The sequence below is a fragment of the Pseudorasbora parva genome, chromosome 13 (assembly GCF_024679245.1).
Source record: "Pseudorasbora parva isolate DD20220531a chromosome 13, ASM2467924v1, whole genome shotgun sequence".
In the NCBI taxonomy this organism is placed as follows: domain Eukaryota; kingdom Metazoa; phylum Chordata; class Actinopteri; order Cypriniformes; family Gobionidae; genus Pseudorasbora; species Pseudorasbora parva.
Window position 1 is genome coordinate 43,505,415 of NC_090184.1, and position 17,943 is coordinate 43,523,357.

At 37.3% G+C, this 17,943-nt stretch overlaps 2 protein-coding genes across 5 annotated transcripts in view; both read right to left on the reverse strand.

The window, feature by feature from the left end:
- The window catches only part of mrpl40 (mitochondrial ribosomal protein L40), a 135,689-nt gene that overhangs the window by 30,411 nt on the left and 87,335 nt on the right, over positions 1-17,943 (reverse strand). The window lies entirely within an intron of this gene.
- LOC137038323 (interferon-induced 35 kDa protein homolog) lies at positions 448-17,122 on the reverse strand. 3 transcript variants are annotated; one of them, XM_067412804.1, is made up of 9 exons: positions 17,057-17,122; positions 6,108-6,158; positions 5,873-6,031; positions 5,674-5,790; positions 4,410-4,554; positions 2,631-2,743; positions 2,328-2,514; positions 2,144-2,250; positions 448-2,072 (listed from the first exon to the last, which is right to left on the reverse strand). In XM_067412804.1, the coding sequence occupies exons 2-9, from the start codon at positions 6,141-6,143 to the stop codon at positions 1,863-1,865; spliced, it is 1,074 nt and encodes a 357-aa protein (XP_067268905.1). In that variant the 5' UTR covers positions 6,144-6,158; positions 17,057-17,122; the 3' UTR covers positions 448-1,862. The 3 variants fall into 3 exon arrangements, with proteins under 3 accessions (XP_067268905.1, XP_067268906.1, XP_067268907.1); XM_067412805.1 differs by lacking the exon at positions 17,057-17,122 and adding an exon at positions 6,304-6,369; XM_067412806.1 differs by lacking the exons at positions 5,674-5,790; positions 5,873-6,031; positions 6,108-6,158; positions 17,057-17,122 and adding an exon at positions 4,677-5,046.

The following is a 17,943-nucleotide window of genomic DNA, read 5'->3' on the forward strand; positions in this document are numbered from 1 at the left end:
CGCTGTACTCCATAGCAACATGGGGGGAATTCTCCGGAAAAAGGGCGGGAAAAATGTTGAAATGTGAAATGAAGCTGTTTATTCTTAACCAAGGTTAAAAAATATTTATTTTCATAAATATATGAGTGTTTAAAAACAAAACTGGGGTGAAACGTTATTCACAGCAGACAAATGAAACTGCAAAAAAATGTTGTAGAGATCAAGTGTAAGAAAATAATGCCAACACAATGGCATTTAACCCTTTAAAGCCCTTTTTTCCCCCTTTTACATTATTGCACTTCAAGATTCTTCGGAATGAAAAGTGCGTTATAAATAAAATATATTATTATTATTATTATTATTATTATTATTATTATTATTATATTAATAACAAGAACTGCTTAAATATAAGTTTTTTTTAAACTTTAGACAAAGTATAGGAATATAGAATAATAAATGTGTCTTTTGTTGAATATCTTATTTTAAACATAATTCTTTTAGGGCTCAATTATATGAGCACTAAGTATATGATATTGTGAGAATATTAAGCTCATACTCGAGGAGGGAAAAAACTCAGTTCTATTCAGAGACCCAAACGGAACAAAAATATGAAATTAAGTGCAGTACTTGTATATTGCAAAAAGTTTTAAGACACCTTCCTTTACATGCACATGAACTTTAATGACATGATCCCATTCTTAATCCGTAGGGTTTAATATGGAGTCAGCCCACCCTTTGCAGCTATAACAGCTTCAACTCTTCTGGGAAGGCTTTCCAAAAGGTTTAGGAGTGTGTTTATGGGGGATTTTTGACCATTCTTCTAGAAGCGAATTTGTGAGGACAGGCACTGATGTTGGACCATAGACTGTAAAAAAATATGGACGTAGTATCCTTGACATCACCCATAGGATTCCGATAAGCCGTTCTGAAGCTTAAAGTATGGGCGAGCTGGGCGTCGCCATCTTGTGAACAAGTCATCGCGTGTCACTCCCGGATTACAGAAAATGGGCAAAAAGGCGGGATGTGGGCGGAGCTTAGGTGACGCAATGATTATAGACGGCAGATAAATGGCTATCCACCTGTAACCACGCCCTTAATTATGCAGAACTTTAAGGCTTTATATAACGTAAACGAATGAGTTATAAAAAAATTCACCCCCCTCACAGTTGTCATGAAGTTCAAAATTAGCCGTATAGGCAAAAACACAATTTTTGGTTTTACATTCAATACATGTTTTTTTTCTGCTGTAAAGTTGGGCATTTTAACATGGGGCTCAATAAGATTCTGCTCCCTTCTGGAGCCTGACTCTTGTGGCCAGTTGAGGAATTGCAGTTTACATTACTTCCCTATTGGCTTCAAGAGAGATCGCGGGAGGTTGCCGCTTGTGTTGGACAAGAAGGCCTGGTTTGCAGTCTCCGCTCTAATTCATCCCAAAAGTTTTCTTTCGGTTTGAGCTCAGCAATCTGTGCTGGCCAGTCAAGTTCCTCCACACCAAACTCACTCATCTATGTCTTTATGGGCTGACGCTTTGTGCACTGGTGAGCAGTCATGTTGGGACAGGAAGGGGCCGTCCACAAACTGTTCCCACAAAGTTGGGAGCATGAAATTTTCCAAAATGTCTTGGTATGCTGAAGCATTAAGAGTTCCTTTCACTGGAACTAATGGGTCAAGCCCCACCCCTGAAAATCAACCCACACCATAATCCCCCCTCCACCAAACTTTACCCTTTGCACAATGCCATCAGGCAATGTTCTCTTGGCAACTGCCAAAACCAAAATAGGCCCAAATCAAGAGTTAATAAAAGTTCCACATATAATTAATTCTCTATTTTGTCATCTACAGACAGCATAGGATCTCTGGGGTGTAGAAGTTTATTAGCATTCTCACACGGTCTGGCTGTCTTTAGGACAGTCTTCTTCAAACAAAGCCAGGATGATGTGGCCCAGAGGGTTGTAGAGGATGCTTTCCACCTCTCCGCCACCATTGGTTGTCTTCTGGAAGTGGATCTCCAGGTTGTCCTGCAGGTTGTCTTTGACCATGATGTCAGGGATGCCCGTGAGCAGCACTGTGCGCATGCACTCTGAGTTACACATCTGAGAGGGAGCAACAGTCAGTTAGCGTCATAAACAACACTGGTAAAACAGTTTAAACTATCGTGACATACCTTCATCTGTGCAATCTCGCCATTGAGGAATGGAGTGACCTTCACCTTGTACTTTTTCTTACCAAAATCTACCTCATGATCCTGTTTGTCTGAGAGATGTTTGGCAACTGAAGACAAAGAAACAAATTAGAAATAAATACCTCAAGCATCTTGTGCTAAAAATGCATGAATTTGGTTGACGTACTATCATCATCTACGAAGGTAATGACCACAGTGCCAGAGTCGTGCAGCATGTCTACGTCCTCCACCTCGCCGCCGCCGTCCCTTTTCCGAGAGAAATGGATGTTCAGTTTGTCTAGTACTTTGTCCTCAGCTTCTTCCTTTGGCAGGTTAGATACTAGGATTCTGTGTGGACACACCAGTGTTTCCATCTAACAGATGGAGAGAAAAAGAGAGAGGCGTTTAATGTCACACATAGGAACACAACGCAGTCCACAAAATACAATTCATGTCGGTAAATGGAAGTCAGCTTGTCTGTCTCTATTACCTCAACATGTTCAGGTACCAGGAACTGAATGGGCTTAGCCTGCAAAGTGATTCTATGATCACAATCTCCAAGCTCCACCTTATGCTCCTTCTGGGTCAAGATTTTCTGAGCCACTAAAGATGCAGGATCATTTGAATGAAGGAAGAGAAGTTAAAGAGTTAGTTCACCCAAAAATGAAAATTATTTCATTAATTACTCACCCTCATGTCGTTGGACACCTGTAACACCTTCGTTCATCTTCAGAACACAAATGAAGATATTTTTGTCGAAAGCTGAGAAAGGCTTCAAAAAGGCCTCCATTGGGATTCAGTACATTTCCACTGAGCCACTCACAAGACCCATAAAAGGCACTAAAGACTTCGTTACAAAGTCCATCTCACTACAGTGGCTATACAATAATTTTACAATGCGACGAAAATAGTTATTGTGCGCACAAAAATCTAAATAACGATATAATCCACCAAATTATTGACGTGAACTCGACACATGCGCGAGAATATGACGCAGCTCCGCCGTTCGAGTCATAGCGAATACATGACCCGGAAGAGGAGGAGCGCCGCTATCGCGTGAGTTCACATCCGAGACCTACACGGAAGACAATATCTTGGCAGATAAAGTCATTATTTAGATTTTTTTTGGGCACAAAAAACTGTTCTCGCCGCTTGGTACAATTATTGTATAGCCACTGGAATTCTATAGCCAGTGGGTCAGTGGAAATGTACTGAATCCCAATGGAGGCCTTTCTGAAGCCTTTCTCAGCTTTCAACAAAAATATCTTCATTTGTGTTCTGAAGATGAGCGAAGGTCTTACAGGTGTCCAACGACATGAGGGTGAGTAATGAAATAATTTTCATTTTTGGTTGAACTAACCCTTTAATAAATCAATAAGTCACAAAAGCCCATGCATTACAGTGATTTTAATGATTACATTTTTGTGTGTGTGTGTCCCTTTAAATGCAAATGAGCTGCTGCTCCGGCCCCCTTATAAGAAGAGCGCGGAGCTTCAAGAGCTTGTGTTAGCAGCTCGGATTACCTCTCGCAAACACACTGAAAATATCAGAAACTGTTCAGCCTTTTATGTTCAAATGGGAGTCGGACAATGATGGAGAGACGAACACTTGATCATTGATTAGCAAATTCTGTCATGATAATATATAAATCGCTGTTGTGGGAACTGTTGTAAGACGAGCCAGAGAATATCTGCTGCATGACGAGAGAACAGGGATAGTTTAGTGTAATTACAGTTATGACTTATACTGTTATCTTTTATGACATGCTTGTGTTCATACTGTATTGTAATAAATGTGAAAAGACGGCTTGAGCGACTCCCAAATGTGCTCGACTACAAGAACTCTTCCTCTTCTCCGCATGGCCTTTGTGTGTGTTCCCGGGGATGGCGTCACTAATACATGTAGAAGCTTGTTGTAGTCCCTACCAGCCGTTTGTTGTAGTCCTTAAAAAGTGATTTCTTTAAAATAAAATATCTTCCTTTGCTTTCAACTTTGAGCGTCATAACTTTGCAGATGTTGTACATATGCTCAAACGACAACATTACACACTAACTAAAGTTAAAGAAGTGAAATCATAATCAAACACCCCTTTAAGAATAAAAAATATGGTTGGAAGCCTTTGAAAATTGTTGTGGACAATGAAGTTCCTTGTACTCGTGTAGGCCTACAGTATGGTCAAAAACAGTATAAAAATATCTTATTTTGTAAAAAATCATACAGTTTTGGAATTATGTGTATATTAGTTTCCCACTGTGATGATGCTACATACCATCCTTCTCCTCAAAAGTGATCATTGCTGTTCCACCCTCCATTGGATAAACTATACGTGAATCCACATCAAAACTCACAGCATGTGCTCCATCTTTTGTCTTTCCTTCAAAAACTACTCTCCTCTCAGGCACCGCCGTAGAGATCTGTGGAGGAAATGTGTTAAAGGGACAGGTCACCCAAAAATGTAATTCCTCTCCCTCATGTCGATCCAAACCCTTAAGACACAAATGAAGATATTTCTGATGAAATCTGAGAGCTCTCTAACCCTCATAGACAACGATTTAATAAGGTCCAGAAAGGAAGTAAAGACTTTGTTAATATAGTTCATGTGACTCCAGTGGTTCAACCTTAATGTTATGAAGCCACGAGAATACTTCAGTGCGCAAAAACAAAACAAAAATAACGACTTTATTCCACAGTTTCTTCTCGTCTGTGTCAGACTCTTAAACTGTTGGTCAGCTCCTGTGTCATCACACGCGTCACATGAACAGCTTCGGCCAATGGTAAACCGGCGTTCATGGCATATCTCTGACATCACTCAGAAGAGCTGCACTGTATACACCAACAGCGCACAAGACTGACACGTAAGACAAGAAATCATTGAATAAGGTAATTATTTTTGTTTGTTTTGCTCACTAAAGTATTCTCGCCGCTTCATAACATTAATGTTGAACCACAGGAGTCACATGGAGAATTTTAACAATGAATTTACTTCCGACCTTAAAAGCTAAATCGCTGTCTATTGAGGGTCAGAGAGCTCTCAGATTTTATCAGAAATATCTTCATTTGTTTCTGAAGATGAACGAAGACCTTACGGGTTTGAAACAACATGAGTAAGAGGAATTAATGATAGAAAATACATTTTTGGGTGAACTAACACTTTAATCTCACTTTGTGAGTAATGTTTCCATACATTTTTTAAATCAACATGGACATTTTACGGTCAAATTTATATGAATATAAAGGAAAATATTTAGAATACAAGTAAAATAATTTGTGTGAGTATATGTGTGTGTACTGTGTGCAATATTATGTGTATAAATACACACTTATGCATGTATATATTATATATAAGAAAAAAAAGATAGATGTGAAAGATAAAATATGTATATATAATATACATGCTATTTCTTAAATATACTGAATGTGTATGTATATATACATAATAATTATACACAGTATATATTATGTAAACACAAACTTTTATTTTGGATGTGATGAATCGATTTGACAGCACTGATTTATACTTTGACACCTTAAACCTCAGTTTGTTTTTTCCGACGGCTGTTTTTATGGTCCAGGCTTTGCAACTCCTCTTTTATTTTCATGATCTCCATCTGCAGCCTGTTTTGCTCCTCCTGTATAATTCTGCATTTCTCCTGCACACAGAGGAACCCATTAACATTAAGTATAAAATATCTTTAATAAGGGGATATAATGAGTGTGTTTATTTATACAGACCTTCTTTTTCTGTATTGTCTTAGTATATTTCTTGTTTACTTCCTCATTTGACACTTTCCTGCCCTCAACTCGTTGTCTAAATTCCTTGGCAAATGTTTTGTTTTTATCGATGCCATCTCTCAGTGTTTTTTGTTCCTTCAATAAGCCTTCAAGCTGTTCCTGCGGACAGATGAGAGGACATCAATGCCTTGAATTTTGGTGAACAGGTATCCAGCTTTACAAGCGACTCACAAACCTTGCATTTGTGGATCTCCTTCTGTTTACTGTCCATAACAAGAGCGAAATCCTGAGTTGGAAAGACATGACAAACAGGGTCAATTTACTGAATACAGAATCTAACGCCAAAAAAGTTCTTTGCCTCAGTAGACATTTATACCAAAAAATAAAAAAATAAAAAAACCTGTGAACAAGCACAAAGTTCACACTGTTACCCAAGACAGAAGAAGGTTGTTCTTTATAAACTAGGTGATTCAAAAGGCAGGACGAGTTGTTGGAGTCGTAAAAAAAGCAATGTGAAACACTTGAAAAATAGGAAAAAATAACTTTTTTTTAATTGTTTTTTTCCTTCATTTTTTAAAATGAAATATTCGGACACTATACTCTTTAACTTGTGATATGCACTACCTTTTAAACAACGACAAAATATTCAGTTAAAGGTGCACTATGCAAATTTTCTAAACGGCTCGCGAGTACGCGGGGACTTTTATTATGACGGGACGAGACACAGTCGCCGGGCGCCCGCACTTCCGCTTTTTCTGGTCAGGTAAAAACAGCTATTTTTAGAATATATGATACATTTAAGGGGCCAAGGGCTTCGGCCATCCGTCCACTCTCTTCCCTGAACTGAAATGAAGTAGTGGGCTGTACTTTCCACACGATTGACATCAGGTTCAAGTACGCCAGGTTGGCTGGTGGTTATGTTGCCTGCATACCGCCTCCCATGGCCGAGACTGGTATTACCATACCTGGCTGTCGGGCCGAGGCTAGTAATGCTACTGCTAATTAGTAATTGATATCTCTGCACTATAACTTGACATTTTTTTAATTAAAACATCGCCCTTATTTCTTCTCATTCTTTTGATGCGTGTAGGTCATTTTTTAGATATTTTTACCTCAATTTTTACAGATGGCACCTTTAACAGAGGATGTTTGACTGACATGTAACCAATCACAGTTAGTTTTGTTCCACGTCACGTTTAGGGCTGTGAAAGTGTAAAGTTGGTGTCCCTGCAATAACAGACTGGCGTTCATCTATAAATTATTCACACGTCGCAAATAAATCCTATATTCAACCAATAAGACGAACTTCAAAACTACTGAAGTGTTTCCAGATAAGTATGCTATCAGACGTTCAGCCAATGGCCTGTGGCCGTGCCGTCCGAGTGACTTATTGTGACTTTTCGTTAACTTCTGTCACTGCATGAAAAGTGGGATTTTCGTCAGTAAGCGGCACTGTAGATTGTCGTGGAAGATCAGGTTTACGACTGTACACGGCAGTTTGCAGGCGACACCGAAAACTGCCGTGAATTGTCAGAAATTGACGTGGGTCTTGCTTGGCAGTTGTCCCCCCCAAGACCCCCCTTCCCTTAACTCCAGGGGAGGCTTTAACATGTAAATGAACATGCTGTGAGCTATACAAATGCAAATCAGGGTAGCAGGAGTTTTAACCCATGTGACATTTTTCTAAAAGGTATGAACTTCCTTCTAAGAAAATCTCTTAGATAGATCAGGCTCAGTATAGCCTAATTGTAAAATCTTAAACTTAAGCTTGAATTTATATATTTGATGAAAGTATTCTAGATTATTTATTGTGTGTCATTTGCAATCAGTCCCCGTGAATTCAGTGCGACTCGCAATTTTGACCAATCACTGCAACTTTTACCAATCATTGCGGTCTCCTGCTAATAAGCGGCGTCATACATCAGCAAACTTTATATATCATATATCATTGCCTGTCAAAATTAACGTGTTAACGCAAATTAATTTTAACGGCACTACATATATATATATATATATATATATATATATATGTGTGTGTGTGTGTGTGTGTGTGTGTGTGTGTGTATATATATATATATATATATATATATATATATATATATATATATATATATATATATATATATATATATATATATATATATATATATATATACAGGGGTTGACATTAACTTTTTTGCTCACCGGCCACCGTGGCTAGTGGTTTTCCAAAGTTACTAGCCACTCAGCATTTTCACTGGCCACAATTTTGCTGTTTGGAAATTACATTGTATATGTTTAAAGTTGACTTTGGCATATATAAATTACTTGATTTTGAATCATTTTACTTTATTTAGAAGATTTAAAACCCTTTCAAACATTCAAATGCAGAATGACCCCCCAAATCTTGTATATCAGCTGGGATGTGCAGGTGGGCAAGGGGTGGGCAATATAATAGATTATAATAGAATATAATAGGCTAATATGAGAAAGGTAATATGACAGGCTATGAGTTATTTTAGTTAGGATATATATATATATATATATATATATATATATATATATATATATATATATATATATATATATTATATATATAATTTAAAAAATACCCTAAGCAAATTACAAAAACAATAGTTATTAAAAATAAAATAAAAATTCCGATACTAATACGACACAATGTAATTTATTGAATGTAATTGTCATTGGATACGACTTTCATCGAAAAGAATGTAACAAAATGTGGGCGTGGTCTGTGTTGTGAAATGAAACCACATTAAAATTTCCCTTAAACTGCGTTTGAAACATACAGCAAAGCAGCGACAGAGGAAAACACAGAGCCTGATATTATGCAAACATTTACCAATAATGTGGAAAGCGTTTTAAATCTGTTCAGTGGAAAATCCGCTGTGACGAATCTGTCCTCGTCTAACATCTGCTGTAAATCCAGGTAAAACTAGCTGCGTGCACGCGCCCGTCCCCAGATAACATGATCCCCAGTTGATCCGTAACACCGGCGGGAAGAAACAGCTGAATGCAATCAGTGGGCTATCTCGTCAGCTTGCTCAGTTTGCTGCCGATTTTAACGAGCAGTTAACTTTAGTAATCTCCAGGTTGCTGTCCATAGATGATAGGTTGCTTGCTTTGGAGTCGAAAAACTGTGTGGAAGATACTAACTTTAAGAAGAGAAGACGAGTGCCTAAGAGAAGACCAGTCCTAAGATTGCGGTAAGACTGTTATCTAAGCTAAAGTAACCTAAAGCAAAGCTTTTTAAGTAGCACAAGCTGAAATTAGCCTTGTAAAAGAACAAATGTAAGTTGCTTTATAAAAGTGTTTTCTTTTTCTGGTCATTTTACAGGAAGCAGTACGCCGTCTTCACAACTTCTTCATAACACTCATTTAATTGTTTTCCAGCTGCATGTAAGACAGAGACAGTACGCAGGAGGTACAAACATCCAGTTCTTGAAAAGCTGTGAAGAGTTCAACTCGGAGTCGATTGAGAAGAGGGTAAGATTTATTAGATTAGATCCGTTTTTGGTCAGTGTGACTATTTTTCAGGTGCGTTTTACGCAGTACATCGCGCAATACTGATTGTCTTTATTGTTTGTTTTTACAGCTGCTACAAGCAAGAAAGAGTGTGTTAGCTGAGGATATGAGGTGGGCCTTTGGAAGTGCGCTACCATAGACCTGATGTCTGATGATGAAGACGGCATCGTTCGCGCGGTGTCTGGATGGACTGTTTGACCAGCCGGGAGCTCGCCGAGCTCTGTGCCATATGGCAAGCCAGAGTATTCACAATCGCCTGGTCGGACGTCTGATTGCACACTGACGCGTCAAAAGCGCGCGTTTTCACTGCAAAACGCGCGTCCTCGACGTGTGTTTTGGCACAAAAACGCGCGCTCTTAACGCGCGCTTTGGTATCATGGAAAACGCGCGTCAAAAACGTGCGTTTTTGTCTACCAAAACGCGCGTCCTTGACGTGTGATTTGCTTATTAAAAACGCGCGTTCTTGACGTGCGCTTTGGAATGACCAAAACGCGCGTTTTCGACGTGCGTTTATCTTAACAAAAACGCGCGTCAAATACGTGCGTTTTGCTTCAGAAAAAGCGCTCGTTATGAACGTGTAAACGGGTAAACCCAACAGGCAGTGCAGAACGTGTGTTTGAAGTGTCCACCGGGCGAAGAGAACGCGCTCTTTCATTAGTGTTCTCAAGCTTGCATGTCAAAAGCCTGTTCACTCCATAGGGCTTGAGTCTGTTATGCTTTTGTCTGCTGTATGTTTAGGACTCTATTATTATCATTAAACTCAACCAAAATAACATGGAATTATTATCGAAGATAAATTTGACATTGGATTATTATAACTCAACAGTTATAATCCCATCTAATTCATATGAAATATGCATATGAAAACGTAAAACTTGTATTTAAAAGTGGGGATGACGTTGGATAAATAGGCCCATACCTAGGTATGTAAGGATACAATAAAATACTACACCACAATTATGATCAGTTTAGCTATAGCTACAGATCACTGATATAGTTGCCTGTCTGGATTTTTTTTGGTGGTGTAAATATAATTTATTCTGAAGCAGTATTCTTATGCAAGTTTTTATCGGAATCAGCATATTTGTGTCATTTGCCCACGATGTTTTGAATGTAATAATAATAATAATAATAATAATAATAATAATAAGTAAGAAATGTTGGAGGGAAATGATTTGACTTTTGAACCGCCAGTGGGTGGCGTCAAAAGACCGTCTTAATGAGTAAGTGATTCAAACGATTGGTTCAAATGGATGATTCACTCAATAATGAGATGTTTATGAATAGGAAATTACTACATCGCTGGCTTAAATTAACTCCAAATAGGTTGGAAATTAAAAATCATACACACACTTACAATAATAATAAAAATGTGAACATTTAGTAATAAACAATTTAATGTCCATTGTTTAATTATTACTAATTAAACCTAATAAATGATCATTTCCGACATATTTGATGTTCATTATAAGCAAGCAACAAAGTGATTTTTAAACAACTATTGAGTTAAATAAAACTGCTTAGCAGGTTGGGCAAACATTTTACCCAACCGCTGGGTTAAAACAACCCAATTGCTGGGTTTGTTCATTTTCATCTCAAATTGGATGACTTTTTTTTTAAGTGTGTTTCTAAAACGTGAATGCATGTCATGAATATGAACCAGGCCTACTTGTAATGGACTCTTGTACGAAATCCTTCACATTTCAAATAGTGATGGTATTCAGGAAAACAGCACTCAGGGTCATGTGATGCTGCTTAACTATATCAGATGTTATGAATATAACCTCCACATTTTGACATTTTTACCACAGCACCTGTTGAGTTTGTGTGTGCTGCACTCATTTGTTTTTATTCCTTTATGAGCACAATCTTGTTAACATCACTACACTATATATAATTTGTAATGTATATATATAATTAATGTAGGCTATATGTCAAACTTATCTGACCACTTGTATTTTTCTCGGAGGGTTAGTGTTGTTGCTGTAGTGCTTTGGCTACTGACATGATGAGATTTTTTTTTCATCACCTCGGACAGCAATTACAAAAAAAGTGTAATTATGCCGTAGGTTTCAGACCAAATATGATTTGTGTCACAAAATCTGAACACAGAAATCATAATTTTGACGTTCTGGTTAACCTGAACAGAAGCAAACCCAGCCTATATTACCTATATATACACATGTGCGTCTCAATAAGTTAGAATGTTATGGAAAAGTTTATTTCAGTAATTCAACTCAAATTGTGGAACTTGTGTATTAAATAAATTCAATGCTCACAGACTGAAGTACTTTAAGTCTTTGGTTCTTTTAATTGTGATGATTTTGGCTCACATTAAAAAAAACAACAACAACGAAACATCAATTCCCTCTCTCAACAACTTAGAATATGGTGACATGCCAATCAGCTAATCAACTCAAAACACCTACAATGGTTTCCTGGGCCTTGGAAATGGTCTCTCAGTTTGGTTCACTAGGGCACATAATCATGGGAAAGACTGCTGATCTGACAATTGTCCAGAAGACTACCATTGACACCTTCACAAGGAGAAGAAGCCACAAACATTCATTACCAAAGAAGCTGGCTGTTCACAGAGAGCTGTATCCAAGCATGTTAACAAACAGTTGGGTGGAAGAAAAAGATGCACAACAAACCGAGAGAAATGCAGCCTCAAGAGGTTTGTCAAACAACATTGATTTTAAGAATTTGGGTGAACTTCACAAGAAATGGACTGAGGCTGGGGTCAGATCAAATGCCACCACACACAGACGTGTCAATGAATTTAGCTACAGTTGTCGTATTTCTGTTGTTAAGCCACTCCCGAACCACAGGCAATTAATATGTATTCACACAATCCACACAAATGTATATATTTAAGAGAAATGTGATCTATGTACAAAATATTTTTATATTACATTTTAAAATATTTTATGAATGCCACACCACCTACAATGTGTCGGTTAAATAGCCTATAAAGATTTAAATGATGGCTGTAATAACTTGTTTTTATGACCGATTGATTTAAACATTAACGAAGGCAACTCCAACAGAGTAATTACAAATATAATGGCTATAGGCTACATATAAAATGCTATGCATTTTTAATAGGAATCAAAGTCTTTCTCAATTTTCATATTCTGTCGAAAACAATTTAAAAGAGAACTGCAACTTTTTTTATCTCACAATTCTCACTTTATGACACGTAATTGAGACTGTAGATAATGCAATTCTGAGGCAGAAAAGTCAGAAATGTTAGAAAAATTAGCAATTATAGGCTATACAAAAAAGATAGCATTTAAAAAAAAAGTTGTGTGGTGGAAAGCATCGCCTCAGTTCAGGTAGCACGGATCAAGCGTGAACTGATAAACTCTTCCTCTTTTCTAAATTACAGCAGCAAATAAACATGAATGAACATCAGAGGGAATTCTGACATATATGCAAAATACCGAAAATGCATTGTGTTTCTAATCGATCAATCTGTGTTTAAACCGCATAAAGACGGTTATTTTTAAAGTTATTTTTATTTATTTATATTTTGTTGTTATTTTCATTCATTCATTCATTTAAAAATAAGCTAAATTCTGAAATATTTGGAGTCTGGGGTTTTCCAAAAGGTGGAGCTTATATAATTTCCTATTTTCTTTAGACTTTAGTAATTTTAGTGCGGTTTACACAAAGCTGGCCTAATTAGCCTACAGTTGAGCATATGTTATAGACAATAATTTATATGTAGGCTATATTGTGCTATGTTTGATGATTTCAGCCAATGATTTGCCAGAGAGCCTACACTAAACGACCCAATAACGTTTAAGTACTATTTTTGTTGTTTTTGTTTTACCTTAAGACTCTTTAAAGCTATGATTTTATAAGTTTGATGAAATAGCATAAAATATAAATGTATAAACTCTTGTGGTGAAAACAGCAATGCACTGCTAGTTTAGTTTGCAGAAGCACTGCTAACCTTCATATGTTTACAAAATTGCATGCATGAAAACATAATATATTTTAATGATTGTTTTAGTATACCATGATTAATTATGCATATAATAACCATAGGTAATATAGCCTAACCTTAATTCCTTTCCAAAGATGACTTGTACCAATAAATATTCAAAATGTAATTATATATAGTGTAGTGATGTTAACAAGATTGTGCTCATAAAGGAATAAATATGAAAATGAACAAACCCAGCAATTGGGTTGTTTTAACCCAGCGGTTGGGTAAAATGTTTGCCCAACCTGCTAAGCAGTTTTATTTAACTCAATAGTTGTTTAAAAATCACTTTGTTGCTTGCTTATAATGAACATCAAATATGTCGGAAATGATCATTTATTAGGTTTAATTAGTAATAATTAAACAATGGACATTAAATTGTTTATTACTAAATGTTCACATTTTTATTATTATTGTAAGTGTGTGTATGATTTTTAATTTCCAACCTATTTGGAGTTAATTTAAGCCAGCGATGTAGTAATTTCCTATTCATAAACATCTCATTATTGAGTGAATCATCCATTTGAACGAATCGTTTGAATCACTTACTCATTAAGACGGTCTTTTGACGCCACCCACTGGCGGTTCAAAAGTCAAATCATTTCCCTCCAACATTTCTTACTTATTATTATTATTATTATTATTATTATTATTATTATTATTATTACATTCAAAACATCGTGGGCAAATGACACAAATATGCTGATTCCGATAAAAATAAGAATTTTTTTCTTATTGCATAAGAATACTGCTTCAGAATAAATTATATTTACACCACCAAAAAAAAAACCAGACAGGCAACTATATCAGTGATCTGTAGCTATAGCTAAACTGATCATAATTGTGGTGTAGTATTTTATTGTATCCTTACATACCTAGGTATGGGCCTATTTATCCAACGTCATCCCCACTTTTAAATACAAGTTTTACGTTTTCATATGCATATTTCATATGAATTAGATGGGATTATAACTGTTGAGTTATAATAATCCAATGTCAAATTTATCTTCGATAATAATTCCATGTTATTTTGGTTGGGTTTAATGATAATAATAGAGTCCTAAACATACAGCAGACAAAAGCATAACAGACTCAAGCCCTATGGAGTGAACAGGCTTTTGACATGCAAGCTTGAGAACACTAATGAAAGAGCGCGTTCTCTTCGCCCGGTGGACACTTCAAACACACGTTCTGCACTGCCTGTTGGGTTTACCCGTTTACACGTTCATAACGAGCGCTTTTTCTGAAGCAAAACGCACGTATTTGACGCGCGTTTTTGTTAAGATAAACGCACGTCGAAAACGCGCGTTTTGGTCATTCCAAAGCGCACGTCAAGAACGCGCGTTTTTAATAAGCAATTCACACGTCAAGGACGCGCGTTTTGGTAGACAAAAACGCACGTTTTTGACGCGCGTTTTCCATGATACCAAAGCGCGCGTTAAGAGCGCGCGTTTTTGTGCCAAAACACACGTCGAGGACGCGCGTTTTGCAGTGAAAACGCGCGCTTTTGACGCGTCAGTGTGCAATCAGACGTCCGACCAGGCGATTGTGAATACTCTGGCTTGCCATAGTGCCACACTGCAGTCGAGATTAGAGGCGATTCCAAAGAACAGGGCAACGCACGACAGACGTCTCCAGACGTCTGAAAAATGGACTTAAAACAGACAGAATGGCGCTAGTTACCTACAGCTCTGAAGCGGAAAACAGAGACTTCATGGTGCTGTAGGATTTTGGGCTTCTCGTGAGCTTCCTATTGTTGTGTGGGCAGATCTCAAACGTTTTGCATTTGGTTGTGTGTTTGTTCTAATAAAGCTCTTTCTTCGAATAAACTGCACGTCCCTGGCATATTTTCCTTTCCTCAATAAATGAATGTCCTTGATGGTTATAATAGCGTAGTCCATAGGATAACAATGACATGAATATAAAACATAATAGCATATCACATGAATATGAATATATACAATTAAAAAAGAATATGCAAATCATAATTTTATATATATATGTGTGTAAAATTATTATAATTTGGGGGTTTAAATTTATTAATTTATTACCCAGGTTGACCAATAGTAACAGATCTGCCAACCAATCACGAGTGATATTTCTTGTTTCAATGTAGTAGTTTCAACCAATACTGAGTGAGGAAATTCAAGCCATTCCGGCAAGGCGCCGCCCAGAGCTGCTATTCATATGCTAATTAGAGCCATTAGCGCCGGCGCCAGCATGCCTCCGCAAGCTCCACATACGTCATGGTTCGTTTCCGTCAATATGTGGCACAGACGAACGCGACGTTCACAGGCTGTAAACTGACGTTAATTGTCGAAAATCAGGGAGATTTCCGGCCGTTTACGGGGACGAAAATCCCACTTTTCATGCAGTGTGTATAGCTTACTTTTTTGATGTGTACCCTAATCATATTTTTGTGTGTGTGTGTGCATAGTTTATAAATAAACAGATGAGACAAACATACTGTGGTGATTGTGAAACGAACAGTATAAGAGAGCATTTGTTTAGCCAGAGGTGAAACTTCCTGGTGGCGCTGGCACATCGTTCCCAGCAGACATTAGCTGTGACTTACATAAAATGTGGGTAAAATGTTGGACTACAGACATTTTCCTCTTTGTACATTAATAATTTGATAGGATTAGAGTGTAATACAAAACTTACTTTCTTTCAGGAAGTTTCCCCTCAGGACATTTTCTCTCAGAACAAAACAGAAAATGGCTGTTGACAAATGGATCCAGTTTTAACTGGTTTGGCACAGACTACTGTTGGAAGACTGGATGAACCCAGCCTAATCTACTGCCGATTAGATTTCGTCCTGCAGCTCAGGCTGGAAACCTGTACGTATTTCTTTCCTGCTTCTGTTACAAAAATGCGTGGACCAACCATAAACCAGTTTATCGACCTGGATCGCTATTTATTGGCAGGTTTAACACAATGACGGATAAAGAAGCAATGGATCGTTAGTCTGATGGTTGAAGGACTATCCAATTGTGTACAGAGTCATTTGAACTATGCCCGTTGATCACTTCTCTTGTGCAGAAAATACAGAGCAGACTCCCCAGACCAATGTTCAATCTTAAATTCAGCTTGGTCTGGTGCATGATATCCAGACGACAACATTAGGTTACATTGACCCAGCGCTGTGAAGGTAAGTGATGACCCAGCAGCTGAGTTACAGAAAAACTAATCAGAACTAAAATATTAAAAACAACCCAATAAAATGAGCCAGCAGGCTAAACCCATCTGAGTTTAAAATAAAACAACAACATTTTTTAGAGTAATAAACTAAAGCATTCATGAGATCAGCGCATGTTTGTTGCATTGGCAGATTGTGTGCAAATCTTTGATCATGTTGATATTGTTGATTATAGATAGGCCTTAAATAAACACATTTTAACAACAGTATAATAAATGTGATGCCTTATAGGTTTAATATGTTTGTGGAAAACAGGATACAATTTGTTAGGATTCTTTGATGAATAAAGTTAAAAAGAACAGGATTTATTAGAAATATAATTGTTTTGCAACATTATAAATGTCTTTCCTGTCACTTTTGATCTATTTAATGCACTCTTGCTGAATTAAACTATTAATTTCTTTCAAAAACTTGTACTGACCCCTCAATATATACAGTATAGGGAAATTCTTACATAGTGTCTTACCTTATTTATGTGTGATTGATGTGAAGCTTCACCCAGTGTGTGTGTGTGTGTGTGATGCGTTTAAACTAATGTGTGTGTGAATCCTCCTGTTCCTCCATCACAACCCCGCCACATCTCACCTGACAACATTCACAAGATTACTAAAATAATGACTGTTTCTAAACACAGGAAATCAAACCATGGCATGCGATACCGTTCTTAGGAACATGTATTTTTACCATTTATTGCATGAATAAATTACACAAATTCACTCTTCGAAAAAAAGGTACAGTTCTGTCACTGGGGCGGTACCCTAAGGTACAAAAGTTAAAAGGACATCTTTGTACCTGACTCACCCCTAAATGGTACAGATTAGTACCTTTTCGGTTTTGTAGCACCGCCCCAGTGACAGCACTGTGTGTTTTTCACCTCAGCAACATCACTACAGCCGTCAAAGCCCACAGACAAACTTTAAAATAACAACTTAATGCAGTTTTACATTCAAAATATGTGAAATTAGGCTACCTCGTTATGATGATTCACTTATTTTCTGTGTAAAAAAGACATGCAAGACGGTTTTCAACTGAAACTAAACCAAAACTATTTGTGTGAATTGTAGAACAAGTAGGACTAGATTTTTAATGCTCAAATTAAAACAGATGAATGACAGGATCTCTCTCTCTCTCTCTCTCTCTCTCTCTCTCTCTCTCTCTCTCTCTCTCTCTCTCTCTCTCTCTCTCTCTCTCTCTCTCTCTCTCTCTCTCACACACACACACACACACACCATTTGGCATTTGTAGCCTACTCTCAACCGGTTTCTGTCACGAATGCTCTGAGAACTTGGGTAATATCCAGTTGTAGCTCAATTGGAGAATCCAGAATAGTCTAAACGAAGGGTCCAAACACAC